Raw genomic sequence first — 22,724 nt, 5'->3', positions numbered from 1 at the left:
CCCGCCTAACTACTCATGCCAGAGACATCACTGCGAGGCATGCAGAGCTGCCAGCCAGGCCAAATAAATGTCAACATCTTAACTCAATTTCATTCCCACATTTGTGAAACAAAAAATACTTTTTCACAAATCAAATAAAGGTTTCACATATCACAAACTACATTTAACAGATTAGTGTGGAATAATCTGGTCTAGGTGTGAAGAGTCCATCTTGGTGGTCTTGGATACAAACTTTAAAACGCATACAGAATAACTCCAACATTAAGTATTGAATACTGTTACTGGGATTTTGTAAATGTAATTTTTACAAATATAATCTTACAACTCAGATTTTTGGAAGCACATTCCCACCATTCAGACTAAAACAAATACAGTTATGACTTAACCGTGATTATATCTATAAAAGATTATTTTATTTCTATCTGAGTGGCAGGAATGGGCTTCCATAGTCATGCCCAGCGTGTCTGCTGACTTTAAAGTCTAATTAGCTTACGATTACTAATCAGGTTTAACCACTCAGCGAGTTTTCTACCATTTGCTTTCTTAATTTAGCTAATTCGGTGCAGCAACATCTCCAGACAATAAAGATGGACGCTCGATACTTTCTGATGTTTGTGGTTTTGTTGCACATTCTTAAAGAATATAATGCAAACCCATGACTACATGTATACTAATATATTTGATAGGAATGTAAGTTTTGCATTAGTGACTGCATTTTTCTGTTCCAGCTACCGTGTTTCAAAGAGGATTACAAAGTCAAATCAACCAGGAGCTAATAAAGGTTTTCATCTATAAACACTAAACATACTGAAGTTGGAATGAAATCCAGATGAAAATCACAATTCACACACAGCTGTTTGTTCACTGTAGTTTGCTGTTATTCATATCACAGATACAGTCAGGTCATAAAACAATAGTAACTCACTGCCGCCAACGTTGCACCATGGTACACAAGTGACGAGCTCTACATTGTACATTAAATCCATCCTCCTAGCACTTCATCAGTAACTAATACGTCACCATCCCCTCTCCCACCCACACCCCTCCCTCCCACAAAGTGAAAACACTAACGATACACGGGAGCCCCTTCAGTTCAGACAACCAGAGGGGACTGGTGGGGGGGGGGGTAGTGGGATCTGGCTCTGCTCAGTACAAGTGCCCAGTTTTATGTAGCGCTAGAGGAGCAGCTTTGAGGTTTGTTTTTGTGGATATGAAAAGTGTTTCTGTACAGCAAGGGTCCCCTTTTGGTCACACATGGGAATGTGATGGTATTCATGGGTTTGGATGGAAGAGAAGGGGAACGACGAGTGAAAAGGAAACAAATCTCAGCTTTTTGCCATTTTGTCAGAGGTTTGACAAAGATATAGAGAAGGATGCAACAAAATGAAGGTGAAGAAACTAAGTCATAGGTGCAAACCCGCTCCTCCAACAGAAAAGTCCTGAATAAAACAAACAAATAGAAAAAGCAAAATGAAAAACAACATTAATGCATAATTTGTTACACAAAGGTTTAAAGAAATGAGGAATAACATGATTTGTTTCTGAATGGGTATTGAGTCAGCGTTTCGGGGGAGGGGTTCAGTCCTCGGAGCTCGATGAAGAGTCAGAGTCCTTCTGCGCTACGATCACATCCTCTAATAGAGCTTCTTGATCTGAGCTGTCATAGTCGCCCTGGGAAAGGCTGTCACCGCCCTCCATTTTCACGTCATAGTCCGGACTGGTGAGGAAGTGATGGGACGTCTCCAGGTCTTCCTCATCCATCATGTAAGCTCCATCTGACACCAACGTCTCCTCCTCAACTGCATCCAGGTTGGGGTCTTCAGGGGTGGGCTCTGGAGTGTGGTAGTGATGATGGTGGTGATGGTGGTGGTGGTGGTGACGCCGACGACTTTTCTTCGGAATCTCAGAGCTCTCCGTCAGCAGGCGGTGGAAGAAGGATTCAGGCAGTAAGCCCTGAAGGAAAAGGATGTATCGTTAAAAACTAAAAGTAACTAAAAATCACTAAAGTAACTAAACAAAGTATCAGCGAAATTTAAGTAAAAATCAAAGCTACATTTGTGAACGACTGTTGCCGTATTTACAAATAAACAAAGACTCGTACAGAGTTTCGAACCGTGTCGGACCACTCGGGCGCAACAGCAATGTCAGGATTCTCCTCCAGATACTCCCTCAGCTCTTGCAGCATCGGGCAGAAGGCGGCACCAACCTGTCGAGAAACGTTTAAACTTCAGATCTACGCAGCACAGAACAACATCTCCTCCAAACTGGAGCTCTGACCAACCTTCTTCCCTGTTCTCATGTTGATGAGTTTAACCTTCTCGGTCCCTGTGAGGGCCTTATCGGCCCTCCTCCTCCTCTTCCTCTTACTTCTGTTGACCAGCAGCTAAAACAAGACATGACGTCATACGCTACACCACCATGTGACTGAGTCTTTGTTTATGGCAATGGATTTACCTCCAGCATGTCTCCTTCCACCTCGTATTCGGGATTCTCTTTCAACCATATTGGAGGGTCCCTTCGGCGAGGCGTACGCTCCAACGCATCACGGAGTCCGTCCAGGTCTGTTAGCTAAAAACGGAGAAGAAATTTTTAACTCAGCTTTATTTTTGATTTACAGACGAGCTCTTTAAGTTTCACAAACCTCCTGATCCTTTCGCTTCTTGCGGCTGCTCTCCCCCCCCGACCCGTTGGGCATGAGAGCCTGCTTAGAGAAGGTCAGCTTGAGGCCCTCCTCCTGTTGGGATGACATCCAGAACTCGGATTAAACTACACAACAGCTGAAGTCTCGGGTCCTTCCTGCATCACATCATCCACCAACGCCTTAAACATGGCGCCATCGAGTGCTTCTGTAATCTAGTCCTTCAGGCACGTCTGCTACAGAGAACGAGCTACGGTGAGCATCAGGGGAAGGAGCCAGTAGGACACCAACTGAGTTGGCTTTATCTGCATCGTCATTATCAGCCCGACAATTTTCTTGTGTAGAACATGGAAACAGTTTATTATAACGGCAGGAAATGATGACTTAAGCCACTGCTTTACTTTAAAACTTTAATTTTACCTATGAAAAATGTTTGAACTTGGTTATTCTTGTATTTCACTTGTGTAACACCGTGTGCCTGCAGCACAAACAGAGGATTTCTCACAACTAAACCTGATTTACACAAACTTTTATTCTGAAAAACCAGTAACTGAATCAATTTAAACTTGATGAGAGGCAAGTTGGCTAAGAAGTTAGGAAAGTTATTAATGGATGATTGAGCAAATTGTCATGGAGAACTGAATTATTAGCTCACTGCTTGTGTGTGGGGTGTGTGTGTGTGTGTGTGTGTGTGTGTGTCCGTTGACTTGTGATGAGTTAAAGAAAACACCACAAAGCTTAACCTATGTTCAGATGTATAAAAAGTTGGTTTAAAACAAAACTAATGCTCTTGTTTAAGCCTCAGACTGATTACCTTGAGGAGTTTTACCGTAAACTCTCCATCCTCTCCGTCCGTCCCAAGGACGCTTGGTACGCTGCTGGGTTTACGGATCACCCTGCTGTAGGCCATCTCCTCTCCACCGAGCTCTGAGCCAGGGTGGAGCTGAGCTTCAGACACGTAACGCCGCCCTGATGGCCACTGACCTGTCAACACTAGAGTACATAAACTGTCCAGGCGGTTGATCAGCACTCGGTCCTGAGATGGCAAAGAAACCAAGAGTTAGTTGCTCATCGTTAAAGGTGTGGAACACTCGTTTAATAAATACATGTGCAGTGGCCTCTAGTAGGATTGAGTGCCTTGTAAAGCCTGATCTCTACTTCTCCGTGAGCTCCGCAACACGGAGAGTTGGAAAGCTTTTCACATTTGAACTTCTGTTCAGGCGGCGGAGTGTTACAAAGCAATTCCCCGCCAGGACAACAGAGGGCGCAGCGCTGTTCTGTGGTATCCTGCCACCATAACACTCATGTATCTGGTCCACGATGGTGCATTTACTAATGTAATGTGTTTATATTTTTCAAAGACGGACAAATTTGTCCTTAATCCTCCTCCGCCTCTTCATGCGGTCGTCACCTCTAAACCCACATTTCCTGTCTTTTCTGTTCACGTTTGCTCCATATTTTGTGCTCCTTCAGTCACGGGTGAATAAACGTTCATATTTTCTGTGATGTGTTTATCAAGCTGTTCGGGGTCTGTCGCTTAATATCTTTTTACTTTTTAATGGGACAACGCCAGTGCTGGTGACGAATTTAAAAGAAACGGCGTCCTGACCAATCACAAGCTTGCGGTCTCAAGTCACTTTCGATGGATGTTTAAAATTTGGGGCATTTCTCCGTCACCCTCTGTGAGAACGCCGGAGAGGCCCTGCACCAACGCGTAACGGCGCTGCGTGTCCGCACCAACGCAGAAGTATAAATCAGGCTTTAGAGGCGCCTATTTCAGCATAGAGAATTCAGCTGGAGGAGAAAGTGGCTTCAGACGACAGGATCTGGACTTATTAACCGATATTTGGACATCCCGCCTCTGATTGGCTAACAGTAATGTGACTCCACCACTGACTCCGTTTGCTCTGCAATGTTGATGTTTTATCTCCACAAATAACAATCTTGAAAGAGTTCTGCTGTGTGGTGGAGTTCCTAATGCTAACGATTAGCCTCTACAAGCCTAGATGCTCTCTGCTATTTCCTGGACGAACAGCCTTCCCTGTCGTGAGCCAACATGGACGAGTCTATGAATGTTAAGTGACAGTGTGACGTAGATCTGTCAGGATTTTCAAATCCTAGAATTTTACCGTCTATTTCCTATCAGAAGCTAATGCAGGAGATAAAGTTAAAGACTATTTTCATGTTAAGCCTGCATGAAGGACTCAGAATGGCCAATTATAATTAGAAAGAATCAATAAATGATGTTTTTTCAGTAAAAGTTTTTGGTCTCCAGCAGCGGCAGAGCCTGATGTATTTAGTTAGAATTACCTTTGGCCAGTCCACTCTAAGGGGGTCAGGAGGAGATATACTGTCCTGAGAAGGAGTCATGGAGAGTAAACTGTTATCTTCATCCACATCTCCCACCTTCATACCTCCTGGAAGAAAGAAAAGTCAAACGTTAACCAAATATTTGTTGGTTTTTTTGTTGTCGTATTGAACATTTATTTTTTTAAACTTACCTCCTACGTCCTCATCACTGTCTCCGCTGTCGTCGCTGCTACCCGAGCGCCCTGAGGAGGACGAGCCTGAATCAGAGTCTGAATCAGAATCAGAACCTCCCTCACCCTTCCTCCCTCCTCCGGTTTTTTCTCCCCTTTCTCTGCTCCTCTTGAAGTTCCAGCCCTGACTGTGGCCTTTCCCCGCGTGGTGGCTCAGGGGTGTACTTTGCAGTTCTGCACCAATTTCATCTCCAAACAACTGCACGCCCAAATCACTTCCCTCCTCCTTCACTCCAGGTGAGTCCACCTCAGTCTTGGGCTGGCTGAGGCTCATGATGGGTGGTGGAGGGGGTGGTGGTGGTGGTAAAGACTGCTGGTTCTGGATGAACTCTTCACGGGCAGAACTGAAGGTGAACTGTGTGTCTGGGTAGATGGAGAGCTCGGTGCGACTGACGCCATGAAGCGAAGCACCGAGCATCAGGTGATGGTCGTGTTCTGGTATTCTCCACCAGGTGGGCAGCTCAGAGGTGCGTGGGGCCAGTAGCAGGCGCTCCTCGAGGGCGGGGTGAGGCAGGACGCGTTCCCGCAGGCGGCGCAGGAGGCTGATGCGGTAAAGGGTGCGTGAAGCGCGCTCCTCTGTGATAGGGGCCACAGTCTGGGGTATCTCTGATACATCTGGGAGTTCAGATCACATCAAGTCAACATGTAAAACTAAAACTTCTGAAATGTAAAGAAAATGAAATAAAATTTTTTTTTCTGACCTTCAATACGACCCGGGCGGAGGTGGCACACCCTCCGACACATGGCAACAAAGGAGCGGAAATACCGACTCAGGCTTTCATCCGTTTTCTTATCCAAACGAGCAAAAGTACGGAAACGGGTCCAGTCAAACTCCGGCTCTGCTGCCTCCTGGTACCCTGGATCCTTTTTAATCTTTTCTACTCCGAACGTTGAAACCACGCGGTAGAAATCACACTCCTCCCGCCGAGTCCACCTAGACACGGAGAAACGATATTTATTGACCTGATTCTACATAAACTCTGAATCTGACAACTAAAAGTAAAAAGGAAATAAAAACTAAGCTATTGTACCGTTGCTGTCTCTCCTGACGAGCGATCTCCTTCAGCTTGCTGGCCTGTTCGCACCGCCGACGCCTGCGGTCGCCTTTGGCCTCGGCCTCTATCTTCAGCTGCTCCTGTCTGTAGCTGCGTTGGTACGCCGTGATCAGCCGCCGTAGTCGTGCCGTTAGCGACGAGCTAGAGGGCCAGTCGCACACACCGCTTTGACTGATGACGTTCTCTGTGACGATGGCTTCCACCTTATCTTCCACTGAAACCTCATCCTCTACGTTCATAGAGTCAGGCTGGAGGAAAAGGTCGAAGTCAAGTTTTAACACTTGGGCTGATTTCTACACATTCATTTGCAGACGGAACAAAAGGACGTGTACCTCTTCAAAAGGATCTTTGGCGTGTCGCGATGCTGGCTTGAACTCTGGATCTTCTGAGTATTTATCATATTCAGCCCTGAGCAACGAAAAAACCCTCTTCAGTTAAATCTTTGATCAACAGCATTTATCATTTTACCGATTTTATTTTTTATTAATGCTTAAAATGGCCGACTCAAATGCTTTGTTTTATTTGTTAGTAAAATGAACAAAATACAGTTTAGGAAGTGGACTTCTTCATTTTCACCCCAAAGAAAAACCGAGGACAAGAAATTATCTGCAAATACTTAAAGAATCCCTAAAATAAACAAACACATTTAAATAAATACTGCAAATGTTTTGCTCAAGAGTTGTTCCTATTGCTCATTTAAACTATTAAACTAACATCATCATTTAACAGTTTGATGAAAACAAAGTAAAGGTATGACGGCTTTTTAGGTGCTTGTCTTTGACCTTCTCAGTCACCTTACCAGGGGCGTGTCCAGGGAGTGGCCTGGGGTAGCACATGCCACCCTTAGAATCTGATGGGCCACCCCAGGTGCCACCCTACTAAGTTCCAGTTTAAATTGACTTAACATTGTCGACAAAAGGCTTGAGTTGTAAACTCCAATAATAGTATGGTAGCATGCACCTTTAACATTGTCTTCTAGCCCAGGCCTACAGAACATTTCTGTAGTATTAATATTATTTATTATTTTTTTCATGTTCACATAAATAGTATTTAGAGTCCCACTCAACTCCAGTTGGTGGCAATAATGCAACAAGAAGTGACTTGCTAACCACCACAAAACTATAAGCTGAATAGAAAAAAATGGTGATTGTGCAATGCGAAACTGCAAAATTCACTAGAAAGTAAATAAATAAACAATTTGTGTAAATGAATAAATAAGCATAACCATTGGTGCCACCCATGCATAAACAAGTGCCCCACATGGGCCACCCCATTTTAAAAGTCCTGGACACGGCTCTGCACCTTACAATGAAAGACTCCAACCAGTGGCACAAATAAGCATTACATCAATAATTTGAGTGATATTTAATCTGAAGATCATAACTGGATATTTAATTTAACAACTTATGTTTTAGGAGGATAAAACCCGCTTGAGACAGGGCATCTCGATTTCAAGCGAGTCCTTCTAGCATACAACACATAAAGTGTTAATAAGCAACATATCAAAAATAAAAAAGACAATTTATTTTAAATAAATCCTGTCGTGGATTTCAAGTAATTTATTTACAAAGCTGTTTAATCAAGTTTTATTTAGACCTTCCAAAGAGGAAATCTTCACTTCTGCTGCTTGAAGTCACTCAGCTGAGTGAGATCAGATGAGGAACAAAAACGCCGTCTCACAGCACCGAGCGATCGGACGACACGAAAAGCAGACACGCGTCAGATTATAGTCATTACGGCTGAAACGATTCCTCGAGTACTTCGAATAATTTGAGTACAAAAAAGCCTCGAGTCAAATTCTCTGCCTCGAGGCTACGTTTAATTAATTCATGGCTTTGCAGTCCCCCGGGGTCATGTTTCACCCGGACCGAAATTAGTGACGCACATACACACGCGAGTAGCGAATATCAGTATTATACTATTAGTATAATAGTAACTTAACTTTCTCTTTAAGCCATGGCGGACAACGTGGACCCCGGTGGAGTGCGAAAAAGACAGAAAATGTCAAAGGTGTGGGACCATTTTTCACTCCGTAAGGCGTTTACACGTAAATGTCACTTCTGCAAGCGGACTCCGAGGTCCGCTATATATTCTGCGGATACTGTGCGACTTTTTAATTTGTAGCACTCAGTTTTAGCTCACATTGTGCTTCTGGTAGCAACACGTCGGACCTAAAAATGTGCTAAAACAGCCGTTTTTACACAACACGTCAGAATTTTTATTGTGTTGTTATTGGCGTCTGTTGTCCCTCGGGACTGCTGCAGGACGACAGTACACCGGTATTTGAGAGGAACACAAAATAAAGTAAATAAATGTTTTGTGATAAGTATAATTTGACATAACCACGGCAAACGTGCTTTCTCTACAATCCTTGTTATTGTGTGTGAGGGAAGAAAAAAAAGTGTAGAAATTTAAACGGACGTGTGTTAATAGGGAAACAGCTGGCCAGCTGTGTTTGCGCATGCGCCGTGAGCGGTTCTGGTGCTGTTTGGGCCGCAGCCGCTCGCAGCGCTACTTGTCGCACGAGGGGAAAAATCGGCTCAGGTTGTATACTTATTTTATGTACATGCATTTGTTTACTGTGAAGTAAAGTTGAGGTGCTGAAGTTTTGAAAACTAATTTTGAATATAACTTGAAGAATAACTGGCAATTGCGTGCTCATTTTAAGAGCTCTTTCATGATTTATAACATGCTATTTGATATAATGGTTTACAAACACAAAAGGGCAATTTATTAGAGTACTCGATTAATCGATAAAGGGTTCGATAGAGTACTCGATTACAAAAATATTCGATAGCTGCAGCCCTAATAGTCATCCCACAAGATTTAATTAAGCCCAAGATTACTGTTGAATAATATTAGAACCACAAAACCAGTCTCCGCTACCTTGATGCTAACCAAGTACAATGAAGGTTACAGAATGATGCTGCTATGAAAATGTGAGGGGTCCCGTTTGAATATCAGCAGTTAGAACCACTTTCTAATCACAAAAGTAGAATTTATGAAAGGCAGAACAAAGCAGCGGTAACTTACTCATCCCCGAGCTCCGCGTCACCGGTTTGCTGCTCAGCATCAATGGCTTTGTCGTCAGGCCGACCGACTCTTTCTATGAAGCAGAGGCAGGGATCGGCTCGCATGGTGGTGTACATCTCATAACCTGGTAACCAATTGCAAAATCAGATCAGTTAAACGCCAACGTCTTTAAAACAAATATCAAGTCCCAGCATCAGGAAACGGTCCAGTCCAACAGGAACCAAAAAAAGTCAGCCTTCATTTTTTTTAATAAGTAACTCTACCATGTTTGAAAACACCAGCAAGAAGTGAGCGGTCTGCATCAGCGTCCCACCACACAGCAGGCACCTCCTGCTGCTCCATCTCTGGCATCCAGATGTCCACGTCCCTAAAGACAAACGGCGTCTCAGTAACCGAATCTGAACCTTTAAATAAAACAAGAAGCATCAAATACCTGATCTCAGCTCCTTTCAAGACAGCATCTGCATGTTCACCAATAACCTCCTGTTTGAGGTAGTAGAGCATCCGGACCCTCAGCAACACTCTGACAACGGAGGAAACATCTCAGCTTAAATCAAAGTCGTTGACATGAACCAGCGTCTGACTGGCCTCACTCACTTGTTGCACTGGTGCTTCAAGTGTTTTCTGTAGCTGTCATCAAGCAGCAGAGTGTCAGGGTTGTACTTGCGGATCCACTCAACCTTCTGCACATCAAACGTACTCTGAGCCTTCACCCTCTTTCCCTTCCTGCCTCTTGGAACGGGGATGGAAAGGCCTGAATAAAAAAAAAAAAACACAAAAACATGTCAACAGTTCATTTAGTCTTCTGATTTAACTACTGAAAAGAGAAAATGACAGCCTCATACCAGAGTGGTTTAGTAGTGTTTGAGGCTCTCGGCCATTCTCTGGAGGAGTGATGAGCTCCCAGATGAAACTCTTGATGTTCTCATCACCACGATAGTGCAGCAGACAAAAGACCAGGATGACACGGCAGATGGTTTCCACGTCACGCTCACTCAGACGCCTCTTACATCTGGCATGAGACAAGATGTCCCTCCAGCGACCCCACCTACAGCAGATCAAACCCGCAAGGCAACGTCAACAAGACCGCTTAACATCGAAATAAAAGGGAAACACCATGTTCGCACCCATAGACCAGCAGGTGTTTCTCCACCCGGAAACAGTCGGTGCGTCCGTATCCTCCTCCGCTGTGGCGATCAGAGCGGCGAGAAGCACGCGAATGTCTAGAATTAGCAGGTGGATATTCGTCATCACTCTCTAGATCTGACAGGTCTCCACCTTCGCCACGTAAAGTGGAGAACTGACGGGTCTGCTTGCGAATCCTGGGGGTGTCGATCACCAGTGTGTTCTGCAGGGGGAGGGAACAAACTGATTTAGGAGGATATCCATCTGTGTGAGCCATAAATCTCTCCATTAAAATCAAACACCAAAGCGTCACCTTCTGATTGATAGAATCCATGTCTATATCTGCTTTCTTGGCCCACTTCTCCCAGAATTCAGGATCATCGAGGGCGATGTCATTGCGGTTCTCAGAGGCCACAAAGCTGGCTTTGGAGAAAGTAGAGCCCTTTCCTTCACTCTCAATAGTGATGGTGGTGGCTCGTCGCTGAAGGATCTGGTCAATATCTTCCTCACAGAACCGGCTGCCTTCGTCATTCTCATCCATGATGGCGGCATAGGCTCCTTTCCTCAACAGATCTTCAATCTCCTTCTTGGAAAACTGTTGGAGCTGTTAAACATGACATTAAATTGTTTAGACAAGAGATCCAATGAGACGTGACGTGAGCAACCAGCCTAGCGAGTCGTTACCCCGTTGACGCTGCTGTCTTTGTTGCCGCTCATGCTTTGAAGGACAGCCCGGTCCAATCCGAGCTTCAGACTCGCTTTGTCCAGCATCTCCCTCTCGTAGGAGTTCCGGGTGATGAGACGGTAGACTTTGACCGCTTTTGACTGTCCAATACGATGACACCTCGCTTGGGCCTGAAAAAAAAAAGAAGGGAAAAAGGTGTGGAGGCAGAACAGAAAGCTTTAAAACCCGTCGTTAGTACATCACAATACCTGCAGATCATTCTGAGGGTTCCAGTCAGAGTCAAATATGACACAAGTGTCAGCAGCAGTCAGGTTGATGCCCAGACCACCAGCACGAGTACACAGGAGGAAGACAAAACGATCAGAGTCTGGCTTGCTGAAGCGATCGATGGCTGCCTGTCGCAGGTTCCCACGCACTCTACCATCAATTCGTTCATAAAGGTACCTGGAGAAATACAAAACCCATGAAGGTTTCTTCAAAGTTTCCCCAAACTTTCAATAATGTCAAAGTTACTTTGCACCATCAAGAGATAAAATACGATGTGTGTAGATGTTTATACCTCTTGTTGATGAGGTAGTCCTCGAGGATGTCCAAGCAGCGCACCATCTGGGAGAAGATGAGCACTTTGTGGCCTCCAGCCTTCAGACGGGGCAGCAGCTTATCGAGAAGCACCAGTTTCCCAGCTGACCGAATCAGGGCTTGCAAATGAAAGTCAGGGGCCAGGGGGTCATACACCTGCCGCAGCTCCGCCACGATCTTCTCCTCTGCGCCTGAACAAGGAAAAAGGAAACAGTAATTAATTGGGTAGCTGATTTTTTAAAAGATGTTAGGCCGTACTAGTGCTGCCACGATTAGTTGTTACGTCATGATGACGTCAACAAACAAAACAGTCGGTAATAAATTGAAGTCAACGTCATTTATTCTATGAAGCGTTTTATAAATTTTGCCCGCTGCAGCACCACTGCTGCTTTCTGCCTTTTTGTTCGAGGCACATGTGGCCGCCCGGCTGAGCCGTCGCGTCACTGGAAAAAACAAGACTTGGCAAGCCGGCAACGTAGCTCAAAAGTTTGGAGCACTTTACAAAGACAAAAGAGAAGCACGTACATTTAAATCTTGTCACGGGAGCATGTTCATGCACGAATACCTTCAAAGGAAGCTCGTCATGGCGGAGAACAAAGACGGACAGTCGCCTCTGTAAGCTAATTACTTCTCATTAGCTGCTAACATCAACAGGGAGCTACTTGTGTTCATAGCTGTAGCAACAACAGTAATGATGGCAATTTCGTGACCTTTAGCACACGTATGTCACCTATTTGCTCTTACGTTACAAACGCCAACGATTGATTGTATCTCGCTACCTTACAGCATTAAAAAAGCGCTCGACGAGTTTGTTACCTAGCCAACATGCACACGTCGACAAGCAAAGGTTCTGACCGGGCGATTTTAAACATGTTGGTGACGGACATGAGAGCCCTGTTGTTTTATAAGCTTGATAAGCTTGCACATAACGGATCACACTTGAAACTAGAAACTAATGATGGCTGAATTAGAGCAGCTGCATCCTGGTGCAATAAGAAAACAATCGTTTGTGGCGCCCCTCAGCCTTACCGTTGATGAGGTAGGGGTGGTTGCAGCACTTGCGGAGCTCCATCATGGTGTTGAGCAGGTTGGGGACGTTACTGTTACTGTTGGCTCCTAAACTCAGGAAACTAAAGTTCCTCTCCAGAATGGCCCGATAGTACTTCTTCTGGATGTCAGTCAGCTCAACCTGACAGGAAACAAGCAGCATTTTATTCACAAGTTCCTCTGAAACAGAGAACGATATTTTCATCTGGAAAAGTCGTTGGTTTGTGGTCGCCATCATTAATTTGTGCATCTGTTTGAAATCCCTGCTGTTAATTCAATCTTTTCTAAACTTAAATGATTCAGAGAGCCACCTAATGCACAGCTGCTTTAACACAAACTGACCTCAATAATGGTCTCCTGCTTGGGTGCCAAGTTCTTCTCCACATCCTCCTTGAGTCGGCGCAGCATCATAGGTTTTAATATCGCCTGCAGTTTCTGAACCTAAGGAGCCGAAACAAAACATCAACAAAGTATTTAAAATAAGAACAAACAGCCAGGTAGCTGCGGCACCGACAGGTAGGTAGGTAGGTGTGTGTGCGTGTGTGAGAATCTGCACAGTGTCCAGACCTGCTCCTCTGTCTTGAGGTCTCCAAAATCTCTAAGAAATTCGATTTCAGACGGGAACTGAGCTGGCTCAAGGAAGTGAAGCAAACTGAAGAGTTCCTCCACGGTGTTCTGAAGCGGCGTGCCGGTCAACAGCACTTTGTGTTCCTGAAGGAAACAAAAATGTGACGAAAAAGGCACAAACGTTCGATCAGTCAGAGTGGACAGCGGTCTGCAGCTCTCTCACCAGGTCAAGCATCTTCAAGCTGTCCAACAGCTTGCAGTTGCGATTTTTAAGGCGGTGAGCTTCGTCGATGATCACGCAGCGCCAGGAGATCTCTCTCAGCTCCGGGCAGTCGGAAAGCACCATCTCAAATGTCGTAATGAGGGCATCGAATTTGTATGCGCCTGGAATCAGATGTCCCTGCAGACAGATTTCATTTGGTTAGACACGTTTGTGTCTTATGGAAGGACTGAGACACACGGGGGGCTGGAGGATGAGCCACCAGCTTAAGACCACAACCCAAAACCTGAGACGTCACAGATCTGCTCACCTTGTCATCTTTGCAGTACATCTCATACTGCTGGATCATCTGTCGGCTGGCGAGGCTGCCATGGTAGACTATGGCATTCATGTCGGTCCAGGTGGAGAACTCCCTCTCCCAGTTGGTGATGGTGGAGAGGGGAGCAATAACCAGGAAGGGGCCTTGGACACCAGCAGCGTACACCTCTGACAGCAGCGTGATGGACTGGATGGTTTTGCCCAGACCCATTTCATCTGCCAGGATGCAGTTCTGCCTGTTGGACAAGAAAAATAACGCTGGGATCCCGATTGGCTTATTTTATTCTAATCTAGGCTTTTATTTTGTTTTTTGTTGGAGAAAAAAAAAAGTTTGTCTTTAGAATAAAAAGTTAAAAGCTGAAACTACAGACATTACAGTTTGGACCCTTCCTACAGCAAAGCCGACAGCGTTCCTGGGTTATTTTGCCACTGATGACCAAAGATTACTATAAACACAGGTGTGCTTGATGAATACCTGTTGTACCAGTTGAAGAGGAGCCAGTTGACTCCTTCCAGCTGATATTCTCGGAGGATGTTGCCGTTCTTGTACTCTCTGGTCTCCTCCAACTTCTTCCATGACCCAGCAGGAGGCCGTGCCTGCGGAGAGGAGAGACGGTGACAAATGAAGAACCAAGGAGCACAAAAGTGGCTCCTGACTCAAGTAAAGGTGTTATGTGAGCTTTTTGTGTTTAAAACAAAGGAAATATATATTAAAGGCTTCAGTCGATTAAACTCCAAACAGATAACGCTCATGGCTGAAGGGATAAACCTAATTTAATATCAGTCACTTTTGTCTCTCATTTGCAAAGACATGTTTGAATAAAACATGAAACCCATAAAATGACAGATATTTTTTTGCCCTGTTGTCTTTCTAAGAGGAGTTTTTCACGACCCAGTCCAAGCAGTGCTTAAAGGGACTTTACGGAGTTTTGAATTTTTATGCTCGCTATTGCCCCCTCAGGCCAAAAGCGTAACGGCAGCTTCAATAGTAGGCTCGTGCACGAGGCGCGCATGCTGTACGTGCACACTCCTTAATGAAAATAACAGCTGAGACAGTCCCTTGTGTGTGTAGCCCAGAGGACAGAGGACAGGAGAACGCGCAGCTAATTAAATAATTTGGTTCTGTACCTTTCTCTTCAGCACAGCCGACAAAGCTTTATGATGGGTCAGTCCTCCTGCATGCTCAGATCATTCCCTTCCCTTGCTTGAAAAATTGTTCCAAAATGAAAGTTGAACCCACATCTTTTTTATCTGTGAATTTGATGCCGTTCGGCAAAAAATATACCATTAATGTAAAAAAGAAACTTTAAATAAACTATGTTCACATCCAGAATCGAACCCGGGTCTTCTGCACGAGAGACCGACGTCTTTCTAGGTGAGCTAAAGCGCCAGTGACATCCTTGTATCTGTAACATTTATATCCTTGATGACAGCTGAAACAACGTCAAACCAAAGAACTTTTCGGAGTGAAAATGGCTATTTTGTTGCTAATTTGCAGGAAATATCTAGAAGAAAGTTCTACAGAAAGTAGCTAAGGGTCCTCAGAAATGTAGCTAGCTTTGTCACTAGGCGTTAGGAACAGCGACAAAGTGGCACTGCCTCTCTCTCTGCTGCTAAAGCTACTGATAGCAAATGCTACGGGCGATGCCTGACCGTGAACGCGCATGAAGCAGCCTGCTCGACCCGAGCATCTCTCTTTTTCTGTGATTTTACAGAAAAACAGGCAATCACAGTAAAAATGCCAGGGCTCATTCTACAGGACCAGGGCATTGCAGGAGAATGTATGAAGAAGACATTTATTATTTCTATACATGTTTTGGCTGTCAAACTTCCATAATGCCCTTTTAAAACCAAGTGTAATAAGGATGGAACACATGCCATCAGTCATCTCTGACTTGGAACGCTCACCGTTCTCTTCAGACGAGGCTGCCGGTTTTGAATTTTGCGGAACTCTTCAACTTTTGTCTCATCAACGTCCTCTTTTAGTTCCCAAGTAGCATCTTCATAGGGCAGCGAGCACCACTTCACCAGGTAGTAGATGACCGGCTGGAGGACGTAATTTAACCAAAAGGAAACATTTTATATTGTACAGAATTTTAAATGAGAACCAACAGCAGAACTGAGTTAAAACTGTATTTCTGACCTCTCCATTGTCCTTGTCCACGCTGTGAGACACGTCCAGGATCCTGTCCACCTCCATGTAGTCCGGGTTAAAAGGCTCCTCGTCCTGTAGAGAACAGAGTTTGATGTTAAATGAAACGATCCGAGCTGTTTTCCGGCACCAGAGGTGCGACCCCCGCTCACCTCCTGGAACAAGTGCCTCATCTGAGCATGCTTGGTCTTGAACCTCTTGATCTTTTGATGGATCCTCTTATCTTTCTCCAGCTGGTTCAGTGTGGCCCACTCACAGTGCAGGTATGAACTGAGAACACGAGAGCACAGCTATACTCATTCCTACCGTCTCATTTTTCTAAATAAGTAATAAAAAATAAAAAAAAGCCTCCAGAAATCCAAGTTCCCCTCAAAGAAAGTGAAACTTACTAGTTTTTGTATTTTACAAAGAATTCCTCAGCATTAACATACTGGCCTGGAGCCACCTTGAAGACAGGAACAGATTTCATTTACATCACACAACAAACAACGAATAATTTCAGGTGTTAGGTTTAGTGTACCTCCTTTTTGGTTATCCTCATAGACAGGACTTTGTCTACGATGGCTGCATCCTCCTCACTAGGATTCTCCTGTAAAAAATAAAACACGTTATAATACTCAACAATAACCCATAATACCAAAATAAAAGTGTTGCACTGATTCAGCTCTCACCACAAAGAACTGCATACTGGGCAGTCCGTCCCCATCAAGCTCCACTTCCTGTTTCAGCTGCACTGCCGCAACTCCACTGATGGAGGCCACCGCTGCTGCGGTCGTAGTAACGTCCACATCTTCCTGCTCATCCTCATCATCCGTTATTTTGATATCCAGGTCCTCTGTGTACTTCTTCCTCTTCACCACACGATTGGAGCGCCTCTTCTGGCCCAAACAGAGTTGTAAGCAACGTGGTTTTGGGACTGTGTTTAAGTTGTCACTAAATGTGTTTTTCTTTTATGGTTTCAACGCTCAAAATTTCTATAAAACTCTAAATAAATCCCTCACAATAGATCAGGGGTGTCAAACAAACGGCCCGCGGGCCGGATCCGGCCCGCAAACGGGTTAAATCCGGCCCGCGAGATGGTTGTGTAAACTTTATTTTCATACTTTACAATGTAGAGCGAAAATAAACGTATCTTTGTGAGCAAGTTTCCTCTGTAATGAGTATAAATAAAACAAAGCTGCGCTCAAGGCTCACACAAGAACTTGAATCACATCCTGAAGCTGGACGCCACTCAGGATGTGACTTCTGATATTGACGTGCTGGTGAAAGCTAAAAGATGTAAAGTAAAATGAGTCAAATATACTTTAAGTGCTGCATGAAACTGATCTTGCCATGTGATCTGTAAGCTCTTTGAATCACTAAGGAATGTTTTTTTTTATTTATTGATTTTTTTCAAATTTTCAATTACACGTCAGGTGTTGTACTTGTACTATTTTGGATACACTGTCCTCAGGCTCCAGCCTTGTTTTATATTGATTGTATTAAAACAAAGAAAACAATCTGAAGTTGTTTTTAATTTACCGGTCTGGCCCACTTGGGACTAGATTTTCCTCAGTGTGGCCCCCGAGCTAAAATGAGTTTGACACCCCTGCAATAGATGTCAGTGCACACAGGTCTTAGTCGTGCGTGCGTTTTTACCATGATCATGTCATCCTCCAGAGCAACGGGTGAAGGAGGGCTCAGCTCCCCATCAGAGTGGTCAGAAGATGGATTTCTCTTCCTTTTCTTTGCTCCCACCAGAGTAATGGTGCTGCCAGCAGACGGGGAGAAAAACTCAGAACAGCTCGTGGATATGAAAACAGGAATCAGAAGCACAAAGGTCTTACTTTGCTTTAGTCTTGTTTTTGTTCTTGTTCCCAGCTGCAGGTAAAATGGTGCCTCCAGCTACCGTCATGGTGCCTCCTTGTATCTTGACTTTGCCTTTATTGTTAGCTCCTACCATAGTTTTGTGCACCGCCCCTCCAGACAACGGACTTTTCTTTTTGCTTCCTCCACTGCTGCTTTTTTTCTTAGCAGCCGACACCACAGTCACAGTCCCTCCTATTTCTGACAAGGTGTGTGTGGCTGGAAGCTCGTCCTGGTTCAGGACTCTGGGGAGGTTCTTCTCACCACGCGCTTTGGCCCGTGCGATGGCTTCAGCCACGATGCGATTTGCTTTCTCCTGCTTACAGAGAATCTCCACGCGTCGCACTGACGCCGGCTCGCCCGGAGCCTTGGAGATGCGAATGGCCTGGGATGGAGAGGTGGTGGTGGTGGCGGAGGGGCCTGCTGCTGAAGAATTGATGACCTTCACCACGGAGACGGCGCCACCTGAAGGCGAGGCTGAGGTTGTCTGAGTAAAAGAGAATTTTACATTTTTAAGTGAATTTCCTTCAAATCAATGTGTTCAAAGGCAAATTCAAATAAAAAAATCAAACCTGTGGCTGCAGAAGCATTTTGATGGGTACCGCTACTCTCTGTCCTCCTTGGCTCTGGGATATCTGCAGCATCTGTGGGCTGCCGGCGTTACCTGCTCCTGACACCAGCTGGTACTGTTAACGCACAAGAGACAGGTTCAGGCAGACCAAATACAAAGGCACCGGTGGCTAAGCTAACCCACTAGCTCTTGATTAGATACCGATAGATGATACGAAGACAGTAAAATAAATAGTAAAAAGTTACTCCTTTGGTACCTGGAGAACTGTTAGATAACAATTCAAGAAAAAACTCTAAAAGATGAAACTTGAACTTCCTTCACTTACATTTTTAATATATTTGCAGTGTAAGTCGTATTCTGGGGAAAAAAAGCTCTGGTGCAACTGTTTCAGCAAGGAGAAGTCAGCTGGAGGACAAAGAAGCTTCAGGCGACAGGATTTCGAGTCTTATTTCTTGACGTTCTGACATCTTGCCTCTGATTGGCTAATAGCAACACGACTACCACTGACTCTTTGCTCAGCAATGTTGATGCTTTATCTCCACAAATAACAAAAGCCTGAAGGAGTTCTGCTGTGTGGTGAAGATGCTAATGCTAACGGTTAGCTTCTACTAGCCGAGACGCTCTCTGCGGTTTCCTGGAAGCTAAACCAACAGCAGCCGTCCCCGTCACAAGTGAAGACGGGCGAGTCCATGAATGTTACGTAGATCTGTCAGGCTTTTCATATCCTAGATTTTCACCATCCATTTTTAACCAGAAGCTAATGCAGCAGACAGGTGTAGAAGACTACTTTCATGTTTTGCCTGCATGAAAAACTCAGATTGATCGATTATAATCAGGAATAATCATTAAAAATGGTTTTCCGGTAAAGGGCTGCTTTAGGATTTGAGAGCATTTTAATTATAAAAACATGCTCTTTTAACTGAAATAGGAGCCATATTCTCCTCCCAACTGTTTTCAAAAACTGCTGTAATTTTGCTTTAAACACCACAAATTAGTTTGGCAAAATCCTAACGAAGACTTTGCTGCACGAATCAGCCGAAGGCCAATCGCAGCTCCTACATCTGAGAATGAAAATAGTCTAAACATTTTAACATAGCAAGAGGACCCTTTTCCCTCAGCATCACAAGGTTTTAGCTCTTTTTATAATGGGACAAAATGCCAAAAATATTCAAGTGGTTTTCAATTAAATCAGGATAATAATCAATTAGAGAAATCAATGGTGATGGCCAGGATTGCTGAGCTCCAGTTTAAAGCAAAACAACAACGTGTAACTAAGTAGCACAAATGAGTCTGAAACTGCTGGACGCAGCAAAAAGCCGCAATGCTGATAATAAACAATAACCTTTAAACAAACAAGACTGACCTGAATGTGTATTACTACAAATGACCCATAAAATAAAACCTGTGGATCCTCGCTGTTCATTACGCATTAGTCATTCTGCGATTAGGCATTTAAACTCAGCAAAAACAGGATTTTGGGCAGAGCCACTTGTGTAAGGAGGAAATGTGGAAATCAACTTATCTCTGATCTTTGCTCAAACATGCCACTCACTCCACGGCATCACACCAATGAAGGTCCTCGTGCTAATCAATGAAACTGGTACTGAATGTTAACAGATCCCAGTTAAGAAAGGCTATTTTATTAGACTGATGCCAGCAAACTGAAGCATCACAAACCCTGAACCTCGACACTCTGGGTAACCTAGTATGAGTCCTGTTTCAGTAAACTTTAACAGAAGACCTCCAAACGTCTATCAAGGGAAAATAACTGGAACATCAACAAATACATCTACAGGATCTCACCTTAACTCCTCCTTGCTGGTTGGGCTGTTGCTGCACTTGCAGCTGAATGGTGAGGACTTTGGGCTGCCCTCCAGCCTGGCCTGCAGTCCGAGCCTGGGTCAGGGCTGCCAGCTGACTTCCTTGGAGCACCAGTTTTCCACTAGGGAGCTGACCCAACACCAGTCTAGCTGGAGCCGGTGTTTGCTGCTGTTGACCCCCTTGTGCGGTCTGAACTTGTTGGACCTGTGCGACTTGCTGCGGAGCTGCAACAGCTTGGCCTGTTGTCGTGGCAGAGCCAGGCTGAGAGGGCTGCTGAAGAACCAGGGTGATGCGCTTAGCTTCCCCTCCCTAGAATTAGATCCACAGGACCAGACATCAGGAAAAGACCGAACACAGAACCAGTAAAAATCATCAGTTACCCCCACAAGAGAAGACGCACACATTTAAAGCATCACATCTTTTGAAACCCTAAAATAGTAGAGGTGGAGCTTACCTGTGTCTGGGCTTGCATGGCTGGCTGGAGCTGCACTTGACTCTGCATCTGGACCTGGCTCTGAGCGGCATGGGCTTGAGGTTGGACTTGAATTTGGGCAGTTTGAGCCTGCGGATGGACTTGAACAGTAGTCTGACCTTGAGCTATCTGCGCCTGAGCTGGGATCTTCACCTGAACTGGCTGAGTTTGTGTCTGCTGTACCTGCTGTGGCATGGATGTAAGCAACACCTGTTTGACTGGTCCATTGGGAGACTGCAGTAGCCTCTGCACCCCTGCACCACCCACCTTGACCTGGGCCTGTCCAGGGCTTGCCTGATTCAACACCGCACCCCCCTGCAGTATGGACACGCCGGGTTTGAGTGGAGTTCCAGACAAAACACGGATGACCTTCCCAGTTGTCTGACCCGTGGTTCCAGATATAGTTTGTAGAACCTGTGCTTGACCCTGGGGACCTTTGAGAATCACAATTTTACCACCAGCTTGCTGTGTGATGGCCGCTAACTGTTGTGGGGTGAGCTGATGAGTTATCTGTGTAAGCTGTTGTGTGGTGGTAGCTGGAGAACTAGAAACAGTCAGAGGTGAGCTCAGGAGTACGGCACTACTGGAAACCCCACTGGTGTTGCTGGCAATGGGTACGGTGGTCTGTATCTGTGGCACAGTATCAACAGAAGCCGGTGTCACGGTGGGAGCTGCAGCTAAGGACACAGACTGAACAGTCATCACTGGCATTGGTTGCTGTATGGGGATTTGAACAGGAGCAGGGTCTGGGATGGAAGGAGCTGCTACAGGAACATCAAGGCTTGTGTTGACTGAGAGGTCGGGGGTGGGCTCCGGTTCTGTTGGAACCACCTGGCCCAAAGCCAACTTCAAAGCTTCCTCCACAGGGTCCGAAGAACCATGAGAGAAGGAGTCATCTGGAAGGGCGTCCAGGTTAAACAGAGGTGTGTCCTCAAAGAGGTCCATAATGGGATCTGCCATCTTGCCCACTCCACACCGGGAGATGGGCCCAAAGTTTAAGACTCAGACAAGGAAGGCGAGTGCTTTTGTCCAGGTCTTCTCAACTTTTAAGTAAACAGCTGGAAAAAGAAGAAACGCATGAGAATGAGTTAATCGATCTAAAGGCTGTAAAGTAAAAAGTGCTGTAAGACTCACGTAAAAACCCAGTTTAGTGTTCAATAACTTCACCAAGTAACCATGATCCTACAAAGTTAAATCGCGTTGTGCTCTGAAACGTTTTACTGTAATGATTTGAATCTTTCAATTCACAAACCATCTTACGTTAAAGTCTGATTTTGTTCTACGTACACGTAATTTAAACGTAGTATGGGAATGACTGAATGCTTCAGAAAAGGTTGAAGACTAAAAGGAATAAGTGTTTACATCCTAAAGAAACTGCTGTCCTCAAAATGAATCGAAAGTGGTATTAAGGGTTAAAATTTGACCAAAACGAAAACAGTTAAACTGATTCTAAGGTGTTACTTATAATACGACAGCCGAGAATATATTTTGTTGACGAAAACAGTGAGAGACAACGGGTCCTGATGCTGGACAGGTACGATGTTTTCCTCTCCGCTGTCTTTCTTATAAACCCGTCGGTTAGCATTAGCTTCTACCGCCACCAAAATGTGCCGATTCAAAATGCAAGAGAGGGACAGAAAGCACATAAACACGGTTTGTTTTACGTTTTCAGTCATCGAGTCCTTTCTCTGTCATTTACTATCAGCCACTGAGTGAGCCGGACTCCTTGAACCTCATCAACAAACCGGACCAAAACCAAAGCAACGTGCCTGTCTACGTTCAGACACAGCTCATAGGCCGCAATACTGTTTCGGTTGGTCTGCGTCCTATTTTTGGCAAAATTACCTGGAAATATCTATCCGAACATCTGCCTCAACTCACACGGACATAATTTCAAAGTGCAAAATTTACCTTTGCATCGACACACATGGCTTTCTCCGTCTCACAACACTGTACGATTACAGGAAACGGCCAGGGAAGAGCAGGAACTAACTTCTTGCCAATGAAACCCCGCCCTTCAGACCCTATCTAATCGTGATTGGTCAGTTTGTCTCGG

The 22,724-nt window shown here is 44.9% G+C and overlaps 1 protein-coding gene across 2 annotated transcripts; it reads right to left on the bottom strand.

The window, feature by feature from the left end:
• Positions 1 to 1,369: 1,369 nt before the first annotated feature.
• Positions 1,370 to 22,684, bottom strand: chd8 (chromodomain helicase DNA binding protein 8). Of its 2 annotated transcripts, none has more exons than XM_015957393.3 (39): positions 22,580 to 22,684; positions 20,651 to 21,726; positions 20,179 to 20,505; positions 18,377 to 18,490; positions 17,786 to 18,291; positions 17,598 to 17,709; positions 16,631 to 16,837; positions 16,480 to 16,548; positions 16,349 to 16,404; positions 16,112 to 16,229; positions 15,951 to 16,034; positions 15,716 to 15,853; positions 14,283 to 14,404; positions 13,800 to 14,043; positions 13,493 to 13,669; positions 13,270 to 13,413; positions 13,045 to 13,143; positions 12,685 to 12,844; positions 11,636 to 11,846; positions 11,325 to 11,520; positions 11,076 to 11,246; positions 10,705 to 10,995; positions 10,394 to 10,614; positions 10,112 to 10,314; positions 9,864 to 10,020; positions 9,700 to 9,789; positions 9,530 to 9,633; positions 9,267 to 9,390; positions 6,566 to 6,641; positions 6,210 to 6,481; positions 5,880 to 6,112; positions 5,140 to 5,793; positions 4,949 to 5,055; positions 3,453 to 3,674; positions 2,642 to 2,734; positions 2,455 to 2,568; positions 2,282 to 2,383; positions 2,102 to 2,206; positions 1,370 to 1,953 (listed from the first exon to the last, which is right to left on the bottom strand). In XM_015957393.3, exons 2-39 carry the CDS (start codon positions 21,626 to 21,628, stop codon positions 1,579 to 1,581), a joined length of 7,776 nt encoding a protein of 2,591 aa, XP_015812879.3. In that variant the 5' UTR covers positions 21,629 to 21,726; positions 22,580 to 22,684; the 3' UTR covers positions 1,370 to 1,578. The 2 variants fall into 2 exon arrangements, with proteins under 2 accessions (XP_015812879.3, XP_015812880.3); XM_015957394.3 differs by having other exon boundaries at positions 16,631 to 16,834.
• Positions 22,685 to 22,724: the final 40 nt, after the last annotated feature.

The sequence above is a fragment of the Nothobranchius furzeri genome, chromosome 11, assembly GCF_043380555.1.
Source record: "Nothobranchius furzeri strain GRZ-AD chromosome 11, NfurGRZ-RIMD1, whole genome shotgun sequence".
In the NCBI taxonomy this organism is placed as follows: domain Eukaryota; kingdom Metazoa; phylum Chordata; class Actinopteri; order Cyprinodontiformes; family Nothobranchiidae; genus Nothobranchius; species Nothobranchius furzeri.
The sequence above is the reverse complement of the archived record's forward strand: the minus strand, read 5'-3'. Positions and strand labels throughout refer to the sequence as shown.

Coding starts and splice junctions, on each gene's coding strand:
- chd8 (XM_015957393.3), bottom strand. CDS start 21,628: ATGGCAGATCCCATTATGGACCTCTTTGAGGACACACCTCTGTTTAAC. Junction 20,506..20,650: donor CCATGCAAGCCCAGACACAG/GTAAGCTCCACC, acceptor ATCTAATTCTAG/GGAGGGGAAGCTAAGCGCAT. Junction 16,405..16,479: donor TGAGGATAACCAAAAAGGAG/GTACACTAAACC, acceptor CCTGTCTTCAAG/GTGGCTCCAGGCCAGTATGT.